General features: G+C 38.9%; 1 protein-coding gene across 4 annotated transcripts in view; it reads left to right on the forward strand.

The window, feature by feature from the left end:
- Window positions 1-13579: 13579 nt before the first annotated feature.
- Window positions 13580-25013, forward strand: part of RBM26 (RNA binding motif protein 26) — a 52516-nt gene continuing 41082 nt past the window's right edge. For 2 of the 4 annotated variants that reach the window (XM_080576123.1, XM_080576125.1), the window contains exon 1: window positions 13580-14096. In XM_080576123.1, the coding sequence (XP_080432249.1) occupies window positions 14026-14096 (71 nt within the window). In that variant the 5' untranslated portion in view covers window positions 13580-14025. The remainder of the gene's footprint in view (window positions 14097-25013) is intronic. The other 2 variants (XM_080576122.1, XM_080576124.1) reach the window with 2 other exon arrangements.

The raw sequence follows: 25013 nt of genomic DNA on the forward strand, positions 1-25013 counted from the left end.
ATTGTAAACAGCATCATTATCAATATTTTAACCACAGTATTATCCTCATTGATACTTTAAAACTTTTTTTTTTTATATTTAAATGCATGATATTTTTTCAGATTGTTCAGAATAGGATGTTTCATATGTTGAGTGTTTCTTGCATTACTACTATAATAATAAACCACTTGTGTGTGTGTGTGTGTGATCTGTTTATTCTTGATATTTTTCTTGTGTCATGGGTATTATGGTCCAAAAAGTATCTGACACATTCTTCTATTTGAACTTCTCACAGCCAAATGTGGGACAGTGACACTGTATAGTCCTGGACCAAAGATTGTGAACAGCCAACAGACTGAAATTTTATCTTATACAGGTTTTGCCTAAATGCTCTGAATAACTACCCAATTTATAGCAATCATTTTCTGATTACAGATAAATTTGGAAACATTAAAAGGCTAATAGCAGGCAAATAAGTTATTCTTTATAAAATGTTCTAATGTCTTTAATTCCATGGCCTACATTTAACATGTCACCAGTTATTCTGAATGAGTTTTTGGAAACCTTACCTGAGTTGTAAATGTGTCTTGCTTTGAGAAAATGCTACAATCAGAAAATACTAAGCAATCATCCTATGAAACCTTGCCCCTTTTGAGGCATCTCAGATAGAAACTTGAAATTTAGATACTTAAAACCACAGGTTAATATTTGAAAATGTAAGATAAACATAGAAGATATCCCAGCTTGAATGAAATTCTTTACAAAATTCTCCCCAATAAATTCTTCTTTGGGGATAGTATTTTACAAGCTCTTAAATTTTAATAATTGTTCAACAAACAAGAAACTTTTTTTTTTTTCTCCTGAATCAAGGCATAAAATTAAGGATTTTTACAAGCAGAGTAGTTTCCCTCAAACATTTTCTATCCACCCTACTTCCTCCATTCAGAGGTATGTCGTTTGGTTTGTTTACATATCCTTCATTAGATTAAATTAATCCACATGTATCTTAGTATATTTATAGGAAATATCACTCCCTCATGGATACTCTTTGCTGATGACAGTAATTCCTATTTTTAGTTCAACAACATATTTACTGAGTGCTGGTGCAAGTGTTTAGTTTCAGATTTGTAGCACAGCAAGGTTTTCTTGAGCCAACAACTTTATGGGCATATTACTGTGGGTGATAACGAAGATGTAAATTTTTTTTTCCGTAAAAATTGTGTTTATTCTTTCAAATCCAAAATATATATATATAAAATTCTGCCAGCTTCACGTGTCAGACTGTGCATGTTTGGTTGAATTAAACACACAGCAAGTACACCCATGTTAAAATAAGCAAATACCCATATCCACTTCTTTTTGCAAAACCTGGCAGACATTTGATTTTATTTCCTTGCAGGCTAGTCATTACTCTGCCCATCATGCGACTACAAATGCCTATCTAGTGTAGAAGAGTTTGTCACTGGAGACATCTCCCACAAGCATTTTGGGAGAGACCTCTAGTGGGAGAAAAGAGGGACATATATATATATTTTTTCCTGTCACATCACATGACTGAAAGGCACGATAGGCCAACTCTGCAATAAGGGGAGAGGAAAGAATAATGGTCATTTTGCCAGAATAATCACAAGCTAAGTGCAAAAAATCATAGATCAGGCCAGGTCAGACTGCTTTAAGGAACTGTGTAAAATGTTGTGATTATCATATTTTGTGTGTGCATTTCATACCTTCTTCTGCTTGAGAGGGGAAAAAAAAAAAAGGAAAAAAAAAAAGAGCTGTAGATTTGTTATATCAAATGGGATTACGGTATTTACCTTTTTATTTTTTTTTTAATGGAAAAATCCTGCAAATTTTTCCATAAACAGCAGGTAGGAAATACCTAGTTATTGATTCTTTTAGAAAGTAACTTCACAGTTTCAGATTAGCCTTTGAGATCGTGTTCTTGCTGTATTAACTTTTGAGTAAATTCAATTTTGCTTAAGAAGCTGGATCTCATAGTCATGACCATCATCTATGAGACTCCATGTTGCTTGGACCTGGGCCACTGACAATCTGTAGAGAAAACTTACATCTTGAATAGGGCTCTATTCTGCAACAATCTCAAACTGCGTTGGTATTCTGTGTCTGCCTTGGCTGATGCTCTGCAAAGAGGGAAGGACCAGGGCTTGGTTTGCTGCAATCCGTTATGGTTCTGGGCTGTTATTGCTCCATTGCATCTTCAATGACAATGAAATCTGTGCCAGTTGTCAGAATATACACTTCAACATTCCGCTGTATTTTGGATTTGGTAAGGTTTGTGGCTTCCTCTCTGGTATGTTTTCTCTCCAGTGTTTAATTATAGAAGAATTACCACAAGGGAGCTCAGCAGAGTATTCAGCACTTTTAAAATGGGAACCACTGCTGGTGGGGGCCTTCTACCAAAGGACTGTTTTGTGACCACAGGATTCTCAAATTGCCCAATTCTGCCCACCAGAAACCCCTCAATTTTACTGAGGATTTAATAATCTACTCTGCATCTATGTACTGCCTAACACAAACATTGTTCTTGTTTGGTTACAAGGCATACCTTCACACTTACAATTCGTAATAGGCTTTTACAAATCCTTTCCCTTGTGTGGGGTCAACACGCTTTTATTCAGTTTGTTGTGTGGTTTTGTGGGCTTTTTGATTGTGTTTTTTTTTTTTCTTTTTCCTTAAAATTTTTTTGAATTGTCTTATTGTAAAGATGAAATGAAATGTTCAATGAAATTCAATCACTATTGCAGTAGAGCTATTCTAGGGATGAACAGGCCCAATTAAAAACCTTCCTGTAGGCTACAGTTCCATTTGCTTCCAGAGAACTATGCTAACATATATGCTGGCACAAAGGATTTGTGAACTTGACCATCCTGCAGCATCAGGGAAATATGTTCTCAAAATAGAATCCATTCAACATCATATACAGAATACTGTATAAGTAACATTTTCTCTTTCTTATTTTGATGCCAACCAAAATCATTCTATTTTTGTTTTTTGTGAGTTAATGGCTTTGGAAGCTGAATTTCATGCTTAGGCATTATGGTATTTAAGATTAAACTCAAATTCAATTAAACTTCATTAATTATCTGACCACCTGCATGCAGTTCTGCAAAGAACATTGACTTCAGAAAGAGATTTGAAGGAACATATATGATATTAGTCAAAAGGCAGGAGCTGGTATGAAAGAAATTTAAAAGAAAGGAAGGGAGAGGGGGAGAGAGAGAGAGGGAGGGAGGGAGGGAGGGAGGGAGGGAGAGGGAGAGAGAGAGAGAGGGAGAAGAGTTTTATTTAAATCTATTGCAAAATATACGTACACTTCTGTAAGGCCAAAACTCACAGGTTAAATCCATTCATTTAATGAAGCTGTAATTTCACCCACAGGGAGTAGCAAAAGGACCAATACTTTAAGAGTAAGAGCAGTATTTAACTATGCTTATCCAAGAGGACAAGACCAAGATCGTAATGCCACACACGACTTGCAAATGTCCACTCTTGGAAAGAGTAATCTATAGATGATCTCAGATCCTACTCACACTCCCTTATCCTGCTGTTTATGGCTAGTACTCTGAAGGCTGGAAGTGTTAAGTAACTTTGGCTCCTAGGGAAATATCCTGCCTTGCTTCTTACACTGAAAAACACTACTCTTCTTGAAAGTCTACATTAAAGCAAATGGAGCTATTTAAATGACAAGTATTGTTATTCAGTGCAATAAAAGAACAACAGGTCAGGAACTTAAATGAAATGCACAATTCATAGCTTGCAGAAAGGATTTTAATGGAGAAGGCCAGCAGGTAATTTGAACACGGTTTTCTGTTTCTATATACTGTATCATAAATGTTTAATTAGGTCATATCTGAATGTGTGTTTGGAAGGATTTAAAAAAATATATTTTCTTAAACAGTTACTAGAAAATGACTGAATCCCAATATCGTTGAGGTTTGAAGGGACCTCTTGAGATCAAGGAGGGGTCATATGCTTTCTCAGGCAGGGTCAGATGTCATTCATATTCAAAATAAAACAACTTGCAGACAAAAAAAAATAAATGATATTGTAACTAGTAGCAACTAAAAAACATATATAATGTCCCTAAGCAAATAAAAGCCATTTTAAGTACAAACAAAGGGGTAAAAGGAAATCTTTTTTTTTTTTTTAATAGTGCATAGCTGTCACACAGATTATATATTTTACTTTATTTCAGTGGTTCCCTAAAAAACAAAACAAAACAAAACAAAATAAAAAACTTCATGCAGCTCCTGCTACAGGAAAATAGGGTGGCCCCCCTTTTCTGGTGACTTTCTCTATAAAGTCAGGAACATCTAAGTGGTATGAGAAATTACAACAATTGAGAAATATGAGAAATATGAGATTTGAGCAATTATAGCAATTAGCATTTAAAAGTTGGAGGAAGTTTTTATATATACTTTGTGTCTTTAAAATACTCTTTAATAATTATATTTGAAAATTCTCAGTAAGTATGTAATCTAAGGGTAGAACACAAATATAGCTCACAATAGGAGTGGTTAATAACAGGCTTAAAGACACTAATATTACACTGAAGTGATTCAAACATTTCTAGCATATTTGGATGCTGGTAGGTTTCCCCTTTCTCAGTGGCTGCAGAAGAAAAAAAAAATCTCACTAAAAGGTTTTATAAATTGGAATCCTTCATTTACTAGCTATTTACTATGAACAGTTTTTATGCTTGATAAGAATTGCTGATAATATCTACATATTAATTTCACCTCCATTAAATCTTGTAAAAGAGATTTTAAGAGTGTGTTAGAAAGCATCCCCTAAAAAGAAAAAAAAAAAAAGGCAGATTTATTGGTTTTCCCAAGAGAAATCATCTAGGTTGCCCCTACAGCATGACCAACAAGAAACGATGTTTGTGCTCCCTCTTCTGGCTCTGCAGCAGCATCGACCTAAAAAAAAAAAATACGCTGACATCGAGCACAACAGAGAAAATGAAAATGTAAAGCACCATATTGTTTCACCTTCTATAAGGAGAAACATAAAAATTAAAAGTTGCTTCAAATGGAAAACCAAATCATTACAAAAATAGATTGTATTCCAAAGTGTTTTTTTTTTTTTTTTTTCCCCAAGGTCTGACAGTTGAAAAATATAAAAATGTCTTGCACAATGGATGACATCAGTTTTTCAGTAATACTGGAGTAATCCTTAGTAATCCAACCAGCTCTTGAATCCTAATATCTGTGGTGGGCAATCTGCAAGTTGTAAAATAATACAGTTTATTGAATACATTCTTCACAAATAATTTTAAATACCCTTTTTACTGCTAAAATTAGATCATTTTTAATTGCTTAATCAGTAAACCCAATTACTCCCCCAGAACGAAGAGTAACAGAAATAAAAAATTAACAAAGTCATTCTCTTGGGGGTGATTTATTTGTACATTTCTGTAGAAAGAACTCACACGACTGAGATTTCACTGCTTTGCTATACTTGATTCTGTATACAGCAGCCTATTGTGAAGAACAATGGGTGCTGTGAACAATACGACTTTCACCTCCCATATGAATGTATCCTTCAAAATTCTTTGTCAGTGTTTTGAATATGTTGAGTACAGAGCTCTTCCATCTGCAGTGCGAAGCCATCTTCGTTGGATTAGTCACGTGGCCTGTCTGAGCAGCCTTTCAAGATGGCTGGCATTCGGTTTTAACTGAAACAAGCATTTATTTGTAATTAAAAATAAATTAGTGGTTTCAAGGTAAATTGATAAAGTACATTCTGCCACTTGTGATTATGGTCTCATTTACTACAAGTTTGATTATGACCTTGAATAGCTGAGCTATCTCAGAGGCAGAAGATGGTTCACACCGTGATTCAGGAACAGCTTAACTGCAGCGTGATGTATCCCGCACAAACACTGGTTTGGGGAAAAAAAAAAAAAAAAAAAAACAAAAAAAACAACTCCACTTTTGTTCAATTTAACAGGAAGGTGGGCCAGACTAGGTAGCAGGAAGGGCAAAATCAAGATCCTGCTTACTTCCTCCCATGATTTATATATCTAACTTTCAAAGGGTACTATGCCTTCTGTATGCCTACATAGGATTTGTGTACCAAAATACACCAGGTAGTACCAACTCAAAAGCTCCCAAGTCAACAGTCCATGTGCTGTGCGATGTGGCACAAAATTGCAGGTTTATGGCCCAAAATGGGTCAGAGCACTAGCGGGTATGTAAGATGCACAGAAGACAGGAGTTTGGGAATGACATTTGGGATGGATATAATTAATGGAAAGCCAGCTACTCTTCTCCAGTGGGAAATCCCATGTACAGAGCATGTGCTACACGACGCAAAGGCCGAGACCACAGTGCTGTCATCAGCGTCACAGCTGCATCCAGCCTCAACCAGGCTCATCCAGTCTCTGTGCTCCTGCAAGGGAATTTGGGTATATGAGCAGCCACCTAGCCCATGTGGAGGCACAAATCCAGGTGTGGCTCTGCCCCGTAATTGTTTGCTCGCGCAGAGACCAGAATGACACAGTTGGTACTTGCTGACTGCACCAAGAAGCTTTCTGGAAGATGAAGCTCTGCTGGTTGGTGTCATAGGGGCAGAGTTATGAGCTGTGTCTTTCCTTTCCTGCTCCACCTCGTTTGGGGAAGAAGAGGATGTATTAATTACACCCTGGGCCCTTTCTCAGTCATTCTTCCCATAGCAGAAGTAGGGGTTAAGCTTACTTTTGCTGCCATTGGCAAAATGGAGCAATCCACAACAAGCTGTCCCCGCATTAGTGCAAACTAATGAGGCTCGACAGCATGAGCATCTTGTATTGCAAAACTAACACGTTTTATTTTTTTGAACACAGTGACATTTAGAGATATACCATATAGACTTAGTATAGTGTGACTTGAGAAGCATGAGGAATGTTGTTAAATATCCACTACTGGTAATGTCTCTATATTTAAACAATAATAACACAGAGAGTTTGTAGATTTGACTTTTGACTGTAACTACTTGTTCTGACCTCGGCTTTCAAGAAAACCTGTTTAACAACTGTTAATGTCAGTTCAACAAAGCAATGCTCAGCTCTATGACCTGCAATCTAAGGCTAAATGCAACATGCAGCATCTACAAACACCTCAAACACCTGTCACTCAGGTGTTCAGAAAATTAAGAATAAAAATAATAACTCACAGATTTTCAGTCATGGATAGTGGCCGAATACTGTATGAAGGTGATTATCCCCAATGTCCCCAGCTTACATATGTGAAAACTGCAGCAGGGCAAAATTATAGGCATTTTCAGAAATATTTACTAATCTGTTAGTCTGGGAATCTTATACGTTGGGAATACACAAAAAGCCCAGCTGTTGATTCTAAAAATATAAATGCATGAGATTGATTCTCTACCTGTAAATAAGGCAAAGGAACAAAACACAGTGACTCCAGTAACTTTATGGAGAGAGGTTATATGTGCCCTTTGCACACCCAGGCCCCGAGATTGTTCTTTATGGAAGTGCTTTGTCCATCCCAGCACATCTGTAAGATAGACACAGGGACAGAAAACACAGCTTCAACTCTGCCTGGCTTTGAGGCAACCAGACAGAAGCCTTTCACAGAACCACTGAACTGCTGAGGCTGGAAGGGACCTCTGGAGGCTCTCTGGTCCACACCCCTGCTCAAGCAGGGCCACCCAAGAGCCCTTTTCTCCAGCTCTGTCACCTGGCTGCTTCCTGCAGCAACAAAAAGCAGGAGCAATATACAATCTCATCAGTTAGGTCTATAGTATAGAAAGACTATAGTAACAGAAAGTCGTCTAATGTCCACTGCGTATTTCATGATTAAAAATGTGTGGTTTCAAGATTAGAGGGCGACATTCTTACCTTACAGACCATCTGCTCTTCTCAGAGTTTTTACAGGCCCCAGTTTTTAAATGGCAATGCCTCAGGTTTTTTTTCATTTGTTTGTTTGTTTGTTTGTTTTTTTAATTTTATTTTCAATGCCCTGTGCAGGATTCAACAGTAAAAGCAAAGGACTGAACATTTGTATAAACACTGATCTTTCTGAGCCACAATCGAATAATACGAAGCCAACCTGCTGCTCTGTTGCAGTACTAGTAAGCGTATTCACAAAGAAATGCAGAAATGCCTCAGCTTTCATATGCTCAGGAGTTGACAGAGTTTTGCTATTTGTGAAATACGGAAGGCTGAGTCTTCAGGTCACACGACATTCTCCTCACAGCTCATATTTATGCTTCCTGAAAAAAATATCTAATGATATAGTAGGTCCTAGAATCCTACTAGCACCATAGAATGGCTTGGGCTGGAAGGGACCTTAAAGCTCATCTAGTTCCAACCCCCTGCCATGGGCAGGGACACCTCCCACCAGGCCAGGCTGCCCGAAGCCCCATCTGGCCTGGCACTGGACACCTCCAGGGATGGAGCATCCACAGCTTCTCTGGGCAACCTGATCCAGTGCCCCACCACCTTCTGAGTGAAGAATTTCTTCCCGATATCTAATTGAAACCTACCCTCTTTAGCTTAAAGCTATTCCTCCCTTGTCCTATCACTACACACCCTGACAAAGAGTCCCTCCCCAGATTTTCTGTAGGCCTTCTTTAAATACCAGAAGGCCGCTGTAAGGTCTCCCTGCAGCCTTCTCTTCTCCAGGCTGAACATCCCCAACTCCCTCAGCCTGTCTTCATAGGAGAGGTGCTCCAGCCCTCTGATCATCTCTGTGGCCCTCCTCTGGACTCATTCTAACACTTCTGTGTCCTTCTTGTGCTGGGGCACCAGAGCTGAACACAGTTACAGTGTGTGAGGTAGACAAAGAATATCATGAGGAGTATCACTTGACCCCTCCTGTGCAGAGCAAAGGCAGTAATTCTACAGATGTAAGATGTACATCTACAGATATCTAAAGAGCAACTAACAGCAAAACCCAAAGCACACAGGAAGTGCCAACTAAAAATCTGAACAACATAAAAAGATATTTTTATTCCACAAAACCGTCCTGATGCCATCCAATTTCATTGACCCTGCTATTTCAGCTAATGCTCTCATGCTACAGGGCATGGTATATTGCAAGGACATGAAACTCTCTATCGCCAGATCTTCCATCAGATACTCCTGAGGCCTGCAATGTTTAAATGCTTTCATTTGTTTGGATTTCTGGGAGATATGACAGGCTTCATGGCTGGAACTGGTGGGTCTACCGTGCCAAACTAGTACACCAGTAGAAAACCTACAATCAGAAATGAATGGCTACATATGCAATCTCATTTTCCTACTTAAAAATAATAATAATAATATGAAGCATTAGCTGGGTAAATTAAAGAATTTCATAATGCTATAGAGCAGTCTGGTAGCTTCAGAAAAATAAACTCAGAGAGAAGTAAACAAACAAACAAAAAATTAACATTTATTTATGACAAAAACAATGACTGATAACAGAAGTTCCTAAAAGTTATTCTCATTTATAACCTTTTTTTTAAAAAACAAACAAACAAACAAAAAAAAAAAACTTTGAAGGACAAATCTGAGTTTAAAATAGATTAATGGATATTGAATAAAAATGGCACCTTTCAAAAAAAAAAAAAAGCTTAAAAATCCAAGCTTTATACGTTGACAAAGAGTGTCTATGATCAAAATCCCTTTGGCTTTGGAGAGCAGTCAGTTAGAAACTGGAAAGAAAAAGAAAAAAAGATTGTAATTTCTGTCTTGTCTGGCAATCTTCAGCTCTAACATAAGTGGCTAAAACCATGAAAATGTACATAAACACAGCTCATTATTTTTAGAAGCCAAGAGTGACTAAATTGTGTTAGATAGGACTACTACAAACTAGGCATACATCAAATCTGTGAACTTCCAGAGCTATATGAAAACATCTACACTACTCTGAAGAACTCAACAATGTTTTGATAAGCCAAAAGGGCTATTAGAAATCAGTAATGGTAATTCTGATGCATGAATAAATAAGGAAATTAGATTCAACAATTATTATATTTTGACAATGTATTTATATTTTAAGATTATTGATGTTAAAACACACTATTTGTATTAATCCAGATGGTATATGTCTATTTCCATACTTTGAGATATCTGCAATTTAGTTGCAATTAAATGTTTGGTTCCTATTGATCATATACATGTATACATACATATTTGTATACCTACAGTATATCACTATCATTTAGCAACAAGTACTGATTTTTTTAAATTCAGATGTTAAAATTCTGTTTTGTTTTTTAAGACAGTGGCCTCAAGAGTATCATCTTTATGGCAAACACTGTCTGCATTTAGTAAATTTAAGTGAGGATCTGTATCACACATTTTAGAATCATTACTCAAGGCACTTTCAAACTGATTGAAAGCCCTGCTGTCTCCTGTATTCCCCTTCATCCTGGAAGCTGGTTTTTCCTCATTCACAACTCCATTTTCAGCCAGAGATCCATCTGAAGACACAACTGAGGATTTAGATACCTCTTATTTTGACTTAAGTTCTTTGGATACTTCAGCATAAGGAGGTTTGCTTTGCTCCCTGGCTTTTATAGCCTCTCTCACAGTACCTTCCACCTCTTCCAAAAGTTCTTGTCACTGGAGTGTAAGAACAACATTTTTAATTCTTCATTTGTTGCTTTCCAGTCTTTTCAAAGATTCATTCTACTCATTGGTATTTTCTTTATGGTTTTCATTGTATAGGTAGGGATGACATTTTGTTTTTTCCCTTGGATAGTTTATGAACTTTACATTGAACAGCTACAGGAGAGATAACAGCTTACTTGTCTTACAGAAATATGATATTGTATAAGTTAATTATTACTTCAACCCATCACACTGATTCTTTATTATTAAATAATCACATTAAATGAAACGTGATTTTCAGGATTTTTTTTCAGACAAATTGCTGATTTCATGTATGACTAAAGTTTTAGCAAAACAAAGACTATTCCTTATTTTGTATTTTTTTAAACTATCAAGAAATAGTTATAGTTAAGATACACCTTAAGATGTTGTGTCTTAAATAGAAACCACTTTATGTATAGAAACCACCTTATATTACAGGGGATATTTTTTTCTCAGATGTAATAAATACTTTTTTCACTTTGCACTCCTCTAATTTCTGCCATGAAGTTAAATAAAGATTGCCTCAAAAATGCTACAGAACATTGTTGTCACTTCAGAATATACTGGATCTAAATCTTTATAGGGCCTTTAAGATTTATTCTGCAAACTCTGGAACAGGGAATCTTAGCAGCTATAATTATTTATTATAGCTACCCTTGATATTGCCACAGAAGGGTGATAATACCATGCTTATATCAACACACTAATGTCCATAAATTACCACATGAAGACAAGTCTTATGCAGTGCATAAAATGTGCTTGTGAAATACTTTTGTGGATAACAAATTTCATTTACTTACAGTCCTGTGCTTCTGAACAGCAGTTTAGAAAATGAGGCATCAATCACAGAAAAGTTACTACCATGCTTATATCCAAACATTTTATGAGGAGAAGACTCTGAGGATGTGTTTTCTTGCTGGCTGTTGTATATTCGAGGATCAGAGATCATTAAAAAGATGAGAGTGAAGCAGACTGACAGTGTTTGCCTGAGTTATTTCCACTAGACGATGGTTTTTGCAAAGGATTAAGGGCCAGATCCAAAAACAAATTTAGATTCTTATCACAATGCCTAATTTCTATGTGCCTGTCCCTTCAAAGACAGATCAGAATCCCAAGCTTAGTGGCCCTTTTTATATGTTCGGGGGAATTTACTTACAAGTTGGTGATTGTGAGCCAAGGTCCTTTTACATGTGTAAAAAACAGCCTCCAGGGAATATCAGGCGCTGGTATCTTTCTGTCTACTGACCGGATGTGCTGCTCACTCTCCACTATGCAAGGAAATTAGAGTGTATCTTGTAATTGGAAAGTCCTCACAGAAGTATCCACTGAGCTAGCAGTTTATTTGGTTGGCTTGCTAGACTTTCTAGTTTTGAAACAAATTTTGAAGATGACAGTCGAAGTACAAATAATTATACGCAGCTGCCATATTCTCCTCCAACTCTTATTTAGCTATCATGGATACCAGATACCAGACTTCTTAACACTTTCGCTGCAGAGGTGAAGTTCTTCTCAGCAGCATGAAAAATCGTGAATAAGGATCATAATAGTCTACAAACTGTACTCTGTTAGAGATGCAGAGAGGTAAAGTTGAGGTTTTTCAAGGGGAAATAAGTACCAACAGTCTGTGGTGGGTTGCCGTCGACAGGGTGAAGATAGCAGCAAATCTTGAAGGAGTTCCCAAACCAGGAAAACAGACAGGCATTCTTCATCTGTCCAAACACATCTTGCCATCACCGGTGCTCTCCAGGACTACTTTTGCTATTATCCTGACTTCACGTGACAGAGATAGAACATTATGACACTGATGAATTGACAGATTGGTCACGACCAGGGTTGCTGTCTAATCTAGTCTGGTTACCCAAAGTCTCTCTAAACCTGAGACAAACAGGAAGGCAGCTCAAGAGTCATCCTTTCTGTCCTCAGACAGGTAGAGTGAATGATTTCCTCGGATATCTGCCTTTGTTTATCAACTATATGAAATACCCCTCTTAGGACCTTAGGGGAGATGCCAACCTTTCAGAAGTCTGATGAATCTAGGAAGGAAATGTCGTATCAGGCATTATCATTTACTACTCAGTCAATGTGTGGTACAGAAAAAAAGCATACGTAGCGTGTATTGCTATTTCAGATGTCTCACAGGATGACCCCATAGTGTTGCTGACTGTCCCCTTGTGGGCCCAACCCATGAGCCTGAGGCTGGGGAGATGGAGCAGAGGTTCAACGTGCCTTGCTAGGCCTGAACCCTATGGATAACCTCCATTTTGAGGTCAATATGTGTGTTTGCTGGGATTGCGCTCCCAAGAGCAGTGCCACATGCCATGGCAGGGTTTACACTGTGATCGGGAGGTGGTGGTGTCACCGTCCCTGGGGGTGTTTAAGGAAAGGCTGGATGCGATACTTAGTGACGTGGTATAGTGAGTGACATTGGTGGTAGGGGGGTGGTTGGACCAGATGATCTTGGAGGACTTTTCCAACTCTAATGATTCTATGACCACGCTGGTGTTTTTATCCAGGAGATGTACACCGGTGGGTGTAAAATACCTCTCTCCCTCTCTCGAGGTTTTGAACAGTAATAAAAACACGGAATGTGATGGTGAGGAAAATGCTGAGAACTTTTTTTTTTAACAAATTTCTACTCTAACCAATATAAAAACATGGGATATGAAGATCTGGTCAGAAAAATGATGAGAACTTTATTTTTTTAAAGACATTTTTACTTTTTTTTTTTTTTTTTTAATTTTCCAGCTGTAAACACTTATGAAATTTTCTGCCACGGGGGAGCGAGAACCGAACTCCTCCCTTCCTTCTTCCCCAGGTCGCCCTGACAGCGCCATCGGTCCCCAGCCGCTTCCCTCCCCGGGCGGCGACACGAGGCGCCAGGCCCGGCGGCCGCGCTGACGGACGGGCCCTGCGCGGCGGCCTCGCCCCGCCTCCCGCCCGTCCCCGCGCGCCGCCCAGCCCTCGCGAGACCCGTTCTCCTCGCGACAGCGCCGCGCCGCCATCTTACCTGCTCGTTCCATCGTTCCGCCTCGCTCTGCGGCTGAGGGGCGCGGGGGGGTGGGGGGCGCGGCGCGTTTCGGGGCTCGTCGTGCCCGCCGGCCGCCTCCGAGGAGGAAGAGGAGGAGGAGGAGGAGGAAGGGGAAGAAAAAGGGGAAGGGATCCGCGGGGCCGCCGGGCCGCGGTTGCCGGCGAAGCAGCGGGGAGCAACCGCCGCCGCTCGGCTGGTTCCGCCCCCTTCGTGGCGCTGGGCCTCGGGCCCCTGCCGAACCGGGAGAGGCGGCCTCGGGACCGGGTTCGGCCTCGGGGGGCGAGGGGGGAGGCGCGGCGGCAGCCGGGGTCCCGGCCGGTGGGACGGCACGGGACCCGCCGCCCTCGTTGTTTGTCCGTGGTGGTGGTGGTGCTGCTGCTGCCGGGGAGACGGGGGGCCCGGGCCGCTCTGGATGGTGGTTAAAATGATCATAGAAAACTTCGAGGCGCTGAAATCCTGGCTCAGCAAAACCTTGGAGCCCATGTGAGTAGCCGCGACCCTTACCCTCTCTCTCGCCCCCATCCTACCCCCCCCCAAATAAAATCCTCCTTTGGAAAAAAAACGGGGATCCTCAGGGGAGGGGAGAGCACCCCAGGAGGTGACCTCCTGCTGCCCCCCTTCCCCGCCGCCCCTTTTCCCCCTCCGTGGGGGCCTGGGGCTGTGCCGTGCCCCCGCTTCTCCCGGCACCGTCCTCGGCTGGGAGGTAGGTAGGACCGTCTTTTTCCTAAGGATGCAGCTTCTCCCCCTAGCGACCACGTTCATCGGCAGCGCCCGTGCTCGCTCCCTTTGTAGCCTGGAGTAAGCGGGAGGTAACGCGTGTGCAGCCCGCGCAGCTCCCCCCGGAGAGGCCGGGGTAATGGCCACGGCCTGCCACCCTGTGCGGTGACCTTCTCTGAGAGGGCTCATGTCTTCTAGTATAGGTATTTTGCGTTTCTGGGGTCTGCCCCCTAACACTTTTCACCCATCGTTCATAGTCGTTTTGAATATTTGACACTCTGGTGTTTCCCTCCCTGTTGCATCAGTTCTGAAGAGCTCTTGGGAGTAGGAGCCCCAGAGAATAATTTGCCTATTTGTGAGTACCTGCTGGGCCTCTGAACATAACATCCACGTGAGTAATTAGGGCTCTGCTGCAAATAATCCGTGTAGTACACATCTTCCTTCTCTGAATGATGTTTTAATAGCATCAATACCTGAACTCAGTTTAAAAGGTTTCATCTTCTGGAAGTATAGTGTCTGTAGACATTTCAGATCAAAACACACTCTTGACTTACCATTACAAAACACAATTCTAACAGAGCTATATTAAGTTTCTAGAGCTTGATTTGAGTCAGTAGAACTAGAGCTTACAAATTAATTCTGGTATTAACTTTTCTTCTGAGGTGCATGGCCCCTGTTGGCTTTACTCTGACAGTAATGGAGGGGGGATGGGGAAATTTGGTTTATGGCTTCCATAAACATGAGTTAAGTATATGTATGTACACATACAATTTGTATGGCTCATGTTGAAATAACTTGAATAAGGCTCAGGAACTAAAATTCTGGGGCACTTTTAGGAGAGCTTCACTTGGGCTTTTTGCAGGAAGGTGGTTCATTTTTCCATGAGACCTAATCCAAACAAAACTGAAATTGATGACTCTTGAGATTAATTCCAGTGGACTTTGAATTAGGCCTGCAATAAATTTCTCTGCATGCATTTACACAAAACACTTGACCCTTAAGACTGTGGTAAGATAGATTTTTTTTAATTTTTCTTGTGAAGAAGGTGAACTAATCTTCCTTTAGCCTAGCTGTAAGGTGTTACTAAAACAAGAAAGCATACTCTGTTTTGTGGTAATAGATCCAGCTGATCTATTACCATGATTAATCTTCAAATGCAGAATGTTCCCGATTAGTATCTGAACACTTTCTTGTAGGAATATTCTGTTAATGGTAATCAGCACTTTGATATCAATATTAAGAGCATGCTCTTTGAGAGGTTTGTAACAGGTAATATTTAACTTCGGAAAACCTCGTAGTTTCCAAAATATGTGCTGGTAGTTTGAAATGTTGAATCTTGCTCGCTTACTTCTCAAGAAGGTGCTGGGGATTGATCCGTTAGTCACAAACAATTCATGAGCATTGTCAAATTCTGTGAAATCTGAAACTGGAATTCCACTGTTTACATTTGCAGTAGGGCTTCAGTTGACTTCAAAATCCCTTTCTTGAGTAAATGTGTCAGGTTATTTTAATTTTGCAGATCTATATCCAAATGCATTTGGTCTGCTTTTCTGCACTTGCATATTACACATCAGGAGCTGAAGTTTGTACTTGTTTATGCATTTCCTATTCATAATCTAAAAACTAGCAAAACTTTGTCAGATATTATTTAGTTAGAGGTCAGATTAGTTCCTCCATCTTCTCCCCAGGCTCTGTTCATTAGTGATGTATAGTTGTAATTTCTTATCCTGGTAACAAGCCCAGGTAGGTTGTTTGATGTTCCTCTGTCTAAATATTGATCTGCTGTCTGCTAGTAACAGCAGTTAAAGAGTGAAATCGGGTTTTTCAGGTTTTTGAGATCAGTTTTTCAGGCACCAACGTTTTTCTCTTAAATTAAATGTAATGTGTGAGCAGTTCAAGCGTGGTTTTCATGCTGGAAAACATGTTGTGGGGTAGGGAATTGCTGACCTGGAGGATGTTGAGTTCTCTAAATTTTTAATTCTGGGAGGAAAAAAGCTGGCAGGAACTGATAAACTCAACTGTCACTCAGTTTTGTGCAGTGTCCTATATAACTGCATTATCCCATTAAACCCTGGATTTAGCGGAGAAGTATTGTCTTTTCCTACCAGTCAAATACTCTTGGAGATTCTTCTGATCTCAGGTATCTGAAATGTATACCTACAGCCATAGCTTCTGGCCATATGAAAATTTTAGCATGCAGTTACTTCTTTGGTAGTGTTAGTTCTGTACTAGTACAATGAGGCCCTAAGTGCTGGGCACCTGGTGGTGTTACCGTAGTTTGAAAACATTTGTCATTTTTGTTTCATTAAAAGGAAAAAAAATGTTTTCATCTTGTGGCTCTTTCAGAAACCTTTAGCTGCAAGATAGGCAGCTGGATTTCCTAACTACACTAAGAAATATATCACCGTATTAGATCTTTATGGAGCTGTTTCCTTGGTGGTTGCAAGGGGAGAAATGTTCTTAAGAAGAAAATAAATTTTATAGACACCTTTGTATAGGTTTATATTTGCGTGGTAGATATCTAGGCTAGGTAATTAAATTTTCCAAGTTGCCCATTTCAAAGTATCTAGCAGTTTTTGATCAGGATATAAAACTTGTCCCAAAGGCTGTAACATGTATGTTTCTGAAATGTGTATTTCAGAACTAGAAAATGTCAATATCCATGATGGTTGTTTCCTTTTATCAGAAAGTTTTACTTTTTAAACTTTTACAACGAATTAGCAGGTATGTCAGCTTTTAAGTATAATGAAACCAGCGTTGTATATGTTTGTATAGGCTGGGCCTTTTTTAGTTGTTGGCTTACTCTCATATGAGGCCTTTGGTGAATACTGTTTATAAACAAGAAAGTTTGGAAGAGGGGGATGACAGAGGGTTTAGTTTTGGGAATTTTTTTGTTCGTGATTCTCTCTCTTTCTCTCCCCCTCTCCCTCCTCCTCCTATCTCTCTGTTAAACTTTCTGGACTTCTCTAATGCCTCCGTCAAAGCCTCGGTGACCTTCCATACAAACACTCCTGACAGTTTGGTTGTGTTGCAGTAAGGCAGAAACTGCAAGTGCTGTTGTGCTCGACTTGAGGGGTGGTAGTTCTCCAGTAACTTTCTACAGTTCTCCAAAGCAGAGGCTGCTTTTGTTGTTTGGGGAATAATACCTCTTTGAAAAGCTGACTTTGGTTCCCAGAGAATCATAAAACGTGCAAGCAGCTATTATGGATAGATACACGTATGTGAATGTAGTACCAGTGTAAACAGAGTACCAGAAGTACTTCTGTGCGGTGGCTGCTCGGTGGTTGACTGGAGCTATCTAGTATGCTTCGCTAAGGCCAGCTCTGTAAAGAAGGTACTTGTGTCAACAGTTGCCTTTGTTTCTTGCAGGTTGTGGTGTGCTTAAGTTTCTGTTGTTACATAACAACTTCTTGTCCATGGTATGGCTCCTGTAGAGTGTTTGAAAGTAATTGTAAACTTGGAATATAACCTCATGCCTGTCACCTCTAGTTTCTGTACTAGCAAAGTCTTCGCTGAACCGTATCTATTGTGATGGATTCCTTTTCTGCAAGTGCATTCCAGATCCTATGTAAACTGTGTATATATGCTTGCTTGGACGACAGGATCTGGCTTGGCAGAGTTCTAAGTAGGCAGGTCTTTTTCATTTTTTTCTTTAATTAGAATCTGAAAAAAATTTCTGTCCAAATGCTGCACTCTGTTTTGCCTTATAAGACATGGTAACATTCTCCCCCTTGCCCTAATTCTTCACAATGAAAAATTTTCTTATTTTACACAAAGTAATTAAAAATACATTTAATTAAAATCTTTTGCTGGCCCATTGTGTTTTACTTAAAAGTTGATTAAGGTTCACCTATCTATTTTTGTCTTTGTTATATTTACATTTGAGGTCTGCTCAGTTACAAAGTCAGACTTGAAAGAAAGATGGAAAAAAATGTAAAACAATGTTTATGCAGTATTTAAGCATACCTCATTTGAATTGGAAGGGTTTTTTGCATCATTTAATTCTATAAATGATCATTGCATTGTAACTACTTTAACAGAGGGAATAAAATCCAAATTGTTAAAGAATAGTTTATTTGTTACTGGAATATTTTATGGGAAACAAGCTGGTATTCAGCTGTGGCTTCGCTATTCTGCTTGTTTGCCATGTTTTTCAACCCTTCTCTGTTACATCTTTGTATTTTTTGTGTGTTTGGATCTTGCTTAATTATTAATTGGCTACTGGTTAGTTCTCTTCACCCACTAACTTAAGAAAAGCGGTGAGTAAAGGAGGTTGAACAGTGGTATAGGGAATAAATACAGTGATAACCCAAGACACTGAAAGAAGTCAAAATGAAAAACCTCGGTGTTCCTTTCCTCGTACATGTTGCTTACCATCCATCTGGTAATACTCATCAGCCTATCAGGAGGTTTCACTTTAATTTCCCAAGAAACTTCCTAAGAAGTTCAAAAGCAGTGTATATCTTCATTTAACTTCCTCTAGTAACGCCTTAAAGTGTTTATTAACACTTTACATTAAATTATTTATAACTATTGTAAGTCACAAATACACAGTGCTGTTGTAGCACTTTTACTGCTGGTGGAGTTATTTTAATGCATCCATTTAAACTCTCATTGGCTTCCCTGGCTCATGGAGAGCTGCCGTATTTGGAGCTGAACCTTCCTAACCTCCGGTGCTGATGGGGTTATGCTTATTTGGAAAGGTACTGTGATAGAATGACAGTATTGGTATTACAGGAGGGAGTAGTTGAAATTAAAAGATAAAAGATGGGAAAACTATTCTTGTTATATCGAACCTTTCTTATTCTTACTCATCACCAGCAAAATACAACCCCTTGGCTGCCTTGCAGGCCCTGGAGATACAGCAATGATTTTTGCTTTCCACATTGAACACGTGTTGGATGACCAGCAAGCTGGTGGCTGTTCCGCATCTTGAAAGCTGTTTTGAATCCTGAGGTGGCTTTTTAAGCTATTGGTTGCAGGTTGCACCTGTATGAACTTGTAAGATTAGGGTATCGTAACTTCAAAGTGTTGTAATGACATCGGTAACTTGTGTAAGAGCATCGGAGGCTGTAGCATTCCTTAAGTATATCTATACTTGTAAAGAGTTACCAAAAGTGAGCATTGCAAGAGTTGTCCTTCCCATCTACAGTACTGTCTTAAGATAAAATTCAGACCTTGCTGAATGAGTCTTTCATTTTAATTTTTGAGCACTGCAGCTTTCCACAGATTGTGGAATATAGTATCTTAAGTGGTAGCAACACAACCAAATGGTACAGCTGCCTGTGTTAGACTTGCTGCTTTGTCCAGTGAGCAGCATACTAATTTTTCTACACACACTCAGCCCTGTAAATACAAAACATGTCTCTCAGCCCTCAAACATAGCCATGCCCGCTTTGGTTAATGTCAAGGACTGAACAGTATCCTAGAGAAGTATAAATATTAATCTTCAGGCAACAAAACTAGACCATGGAGTTTAGGTTGTGAATTCTGAGGATTAGCGTGAGACAAATAACATGCAGCTACATGTACTTTTCTTTACAGAAAGACCATTCACTGCCTGGAGGATTTCAGGCATGCTTTTGTGGTTGCAATTTGTTGTGGTAGTTTAAATTTGTTAAGAAACTAGTTTCAGGACTTGCACTATCTTTTTGTACATTCATTTTTGTACGTTAACTTAAAGGTACATTCATTTAAAAAAGAATCTAACAAAAAAATCATATAGTTTCTTTTACCTCTTAAAAAAAAGTTGGGTGTGCACAAGCCATCTCCAAAGTTAACTTAGTTAACTTCAGATTGAGGTTCTTGGCATTAGATTGAAGGAAAGCAATGAAAAAGATTGGAAATGACTGACCAGCATTTGGGTTACAAGGAGACTTGATAGAAGTTTCTGTTCTGTCCTTGTTCCTCTCCCTCCACCAACCATATTTTTCCCTCCAAGTTGAGTAACAATTCATTTTGTGAAAACTGTCAGTTTACAATTCGACAGTTTCAGTTTGGGATTTCTTTTTCCCTTCCCACCCCTACCCCCCAGACAGTAAAATGGTTAAGTGCCCTATAGTTCAACACTTCCTAGGTATGTTTCCCTTTAGGAGTTTGCATGGGAGGACCAAGTATTGTCACCAGAGGGTAGACACTGAAATACTAAACTTCCCTTCATAGGAAAGGTGTGAAAAGCTGCCAAAAATTCACTTTCTATGCAATGATTAATCTGTTGTCCATTAACTGTAAAATGTAAACCAGTTTGTTTTGCCATGCCTGTTAGATTTTTTTAACAAAATAAAGGATTTTTCTCTTACTAAAATGATTTCTAAAGTGTTTACTGCAGCACTGTAGTACCAGGTCTGCACCAAATTTTGTGGCTATTATGTCCAGAGAAAAAATCAGAAATTATTACACCTTTGAAGTTGCATCTCAGACTGGCTTCATGGTTTATTGAGAACTGACTTAAATGGTGAATTGCAACATGAAGAACTTTATAGTGCTGCAAACGTGTTGTGTCCATCTGTTGTGCCCCCCAAGAGGAAAATGTCTGATTTTTAGATACTTCAGACCTTTCCTCAAGCTAATTGCTTTCTATTTTAAAAGGCTTCAGCTTGGTATATACATAGGATACCAAGAATATGCATCTCTACTTCCTCTGTGCTTTGTTGGGTTGGAAGACATTTGTTATGTTAAAGGTTAAAGTAATTGGGAGTGATGTCCAATGCATCGTTATAAGTCCAGCCTTGTTCAGGGCACTGAACTATCACGATTACTGATTCACAAATAACGTAGCACACCCTCAGTCTAGCCAGCATTCCACGGCCACACTTAGAGAGTTCGGTCGTGTTCAATGAGACCTACCATGGCTAGATTAATGACTAGTGCAGCTTATTAAAGCAACAGGTACATACACAGGTTCTTTGGATTGCCAGTGATAAATTCACTGTCGGCAAAGCACATGCAAATACCAAGAGTATGAGTAACACTGCCTGGCTACAAATGCGTTAAAAGATGCAAAGCGACTCTATATATAGAGATTTCTAAGCTTCCCGGGGGCACTTGGCATAACCAAGTGTTAGAATCTTACCCAAAGGTGTCCCAATGAGGGGGGGGGCTCAGCCTGATCCCAGAAATCAGAAGGTGTCTTCCCTTACACGATGGTATCTTCTCTAACACCCTCTCTCCCTTAACCTAATTTATATAGTTTTCTGTCTTTTAGGTGGAGCTTGAGTGACTCTAGTTATACATACCTTAGGCCTGAAATTTTCTCGCTTTGCTTTTAAAGGTATAGACTAGAAAAATTTAAAACACAATCCCAGTGAGGCGTGGTTACACCTTGGAGGCGAGTAGCCTTTGGGATGGAGGTGTGTTTTGGTATTGCAATATTATAATGAGAAGTTCACCAAAAGGATAGCATTTTGTCAAAAACATCACAGACCGTAGGCCCAGTAAGTACGCAGCTTATTGGTTCCGATGTACCTTCAAGTTCCCATTTTATCTCAGAGCCTGGCTGCGGTGTGTCCACTCCGCTCCACCCTCCATACAGTTCCTCTTAGAGTCAGCACACCAAATTCTTCTAGTGTGGCCAACACCTAAGGATGGAGGCCTAGGGAATGTTTAGGTAGTGCAGCTACACCCCACTCCGGAAGCATCTTCACTGCTGTACCTTTCCTTTAAAATGTGAATATCAGTTTAATTTCTAAATCAACTCTGGCAATTATTCCACAACATTTTATGGGGAAATCAGATTGGAGTAGGACAGGTAACATTAATAAGATATTTAAATATGTGAAATATTCATATATGCTCTCATCAACCTCATAACTATCATTTTATTATTCTTGACTCTTCTTACCACTTTTCAGTTCCTTGCAATTTTTTCTTCTCTTTTTTTTAAGAATTTATCACTTGTGTGGTGTTTTTTGTTGTTGGTTTTGTTTTCCCTTCAGTTGATGAAAGAACTGTAACAGGAGTCCTAGTGGCCTTATGGACAGTATTTGAGATCTCTCTCTCGATGGAGAGTTCAGGGCCCTGTTGGGGAGACATACCTGAAGTTGTCAATTGATACTTGGGTACTGAGCCCAACAGAGACTTTCAGATCTGTCTTCCTCTTATATTTAAAATACTTAAGCTCCTATATTTAAAATACTCAAACAGAATGTTGTATCTTTCAGTATTTGCTGATCCTTAAATACCTTCATAGACACTAACCTGATAAAATGTATCCTTAGCATACTGTTGTCAAAGTTTGTGTTTGTTCACTCTTAAAACTTGGAAGATACTTACTGTGTTTCCATGCAATGTCTTAGAAAATGATTCTTATGCAATATTTATGTACAAAGGTATTTTGCTGGTTTAGCTTATCTGCCGTGTTGAATTGCTTTTAGCTATTTTGCCAAAGTCTTTTCAAGTCAGTATAAGCTTTGCTGTTGGTAAGAGGTTTTGTGTGTACAGCTACACCAGTGAAACTTCTTAGCAAACAACTTCCATATGTATTTCACACCCACTGAATTTTTAGATTAATTTGATTTGATGCTTGTAATTGAATGTGTTTATGAAAATTAAAGTGGGTTCTCAGAACATATTTAGTATTTTATATTTTAAAATATGTAAATCTGAATATTAGAAACTGACTGGTTGAACGGTGCTTAAAGAATTGCAAAGTATTAACATTTACTTTGAAATTAAAAATAATTTAGAAGAGGAAAAAGACTGTACAGAGAAGTGAGTCCTCTTCAACCAAGTTACTTGTACATCCTCAAAACATTCATTACTTACATCTTTTTATGGCTTAAAAATGCTTTTACATCTTCAGTATTCCTCTTCTGCTTTTTTTTTATTTGAAATGGTGAATTGAAATAATCTCTGCAAAAGCAGATGAGATTGGAAGCAATGGATTTTCAAAGAGGGATCTTGAATTTTTCCTTGAGTTTTGTTGTAGTTACGAGCTCTTGCTCCTGCAGTTAAGCAGAGTATTTGATTGGCCATTACTTTCCTTTTTGAAGCTTTTCTCCAGTGGTTAGCAATTAGAGGTATCCAGATCATTCCCTGAAGAACACGTAGAGCTCTAGCAAGAGTATTTTTCCATCTCTGCCTGTATGTTAAATAGTGTTTATTAAAGCAGGATTTCCAGAGTAATTTCCCTTGTCTAGCACAGAGCAGTAGAGACAGCATTTTTGACTAATATAGTACAAACCCTGTAAAGAAAGCAATACTAGAAGTAAAAACATTTAGCATTTCTGGTTAAGATCATATATCTAGTAAGTGGGCGAAAGAAAATGTGCTGTGGTGTTTAATTGTAGCAGGCATTGGGATGTTCTTCTACAGTGAAAATCGGTTCAGATGATTATACCAACTGTTTTTTGCTTGCTTGATTAAAAAAAAATACAGAAATTTATGTGATTATCGAGGCATGTAGCACCGCCCTACGAAAACCTGAAGGAATGTAGATAGAGGATTTGAAGTTGAGAAATGTTATTTTATGCATATAAATGCATTATGATGTTTTTTTTTTAGTAACCAAATTTTAGCATAAGAATTAATTTAAATCTAAACTCAACATATTTTTAATGCACATATTTAATTTCTGTTTAGGTCTGTGGTGTTGTGCATTATATTCAGGTTAAGCTAAGGATTCAAACCTGTATCTAACCATTGAAAATATATATTATTCAGTGAATGCTATAATTGGAATATAAATTTATTTTGAATTCTGAAATGGTGCTTAAGCTATTTGAAATGCATAGGTGGTAGCCTCATTTTTCTAATTTTTCTAGATAGTCAATTACGTTCCTCACACTATTGATCTTTTTAATCTGCAAGAAGACAATACGCTATATACAGTGTGAAGAATCCTTGTGCTACGCTGTATTTTGCTGTTGTCTCAGCGTGGGGGCCTTTCCTGTTTTCTTCAAAGTGAAACAACTTAATAAAACATCGTCAACTATAAGAGTATAAAATACAAGTCAGGCTTACAAAATGTGATAAAGCTAGCTCAAAATGCATGAAACATCCATGTGTGCACAGCAGACGTACTGCAACTATATTGCCTATTATTCACACGCAAAGAGGCTCATAGTCTTTAAGTGTTGAACTAGAGAACGTAAGAACTTGGGTACCAGCAAGCCCCCTGTCATCAAACTCAGTAGATTCTGACTGAAGTAAGTGGAGGATGGAGAATTTATACACAATATGTCAGAATTCTCTTGGAGTGAAAAAATAGACGTGAAGCAACCCTCCCCCAAATAAAAATATGAAAGGTAACGTCCAGAACTCGAATAGCTGTAAAGAGCAGAAAATGTCAGACTGACCTCCTGGATTCACAGTTCGGTAAATTTAAACATCTTTTGTAAGGCAGTGAGGCCTCTTGTTGCTCTCTTCTGCCACTTATGTTGCTAGCAGTTTGATTTTTTCCATCATCTTAAGAAAGTAACATTGTACAAGACTCCGAAAACCAGTGAAAGATCATGCTATAAACTCATTAAATATATCTAAATGCTAGTACAGAAACAAGCATGGTCTTCACGACAATGTGGAGAAAACCAATCATTTCTATTTTTTTTTAAGCTTTGAACAGTCAGAAGAAGTGGCTTCTGTTTCAAGTCCATACATCAAGAAAGAAGTCAGCTTCTCAGCATAAAGATCATTTGCAGTTTTATATTAAAAGTGGAAAAAAATCACAAAATCTCATTCTGTTAG

Source organism: Anser brachyrhynchus (assembly GCF_964034855.1).
Source record: "Anser brachyrhynchus genome assembly, chromosome: 1".
NCBI classification, from domain to species: domain Eukaryota; kingdom Metazoa; phylum Chordata; class Aves; order Anseriformes; family Anatidae; genus Anser; species Anser brachyrhynchus.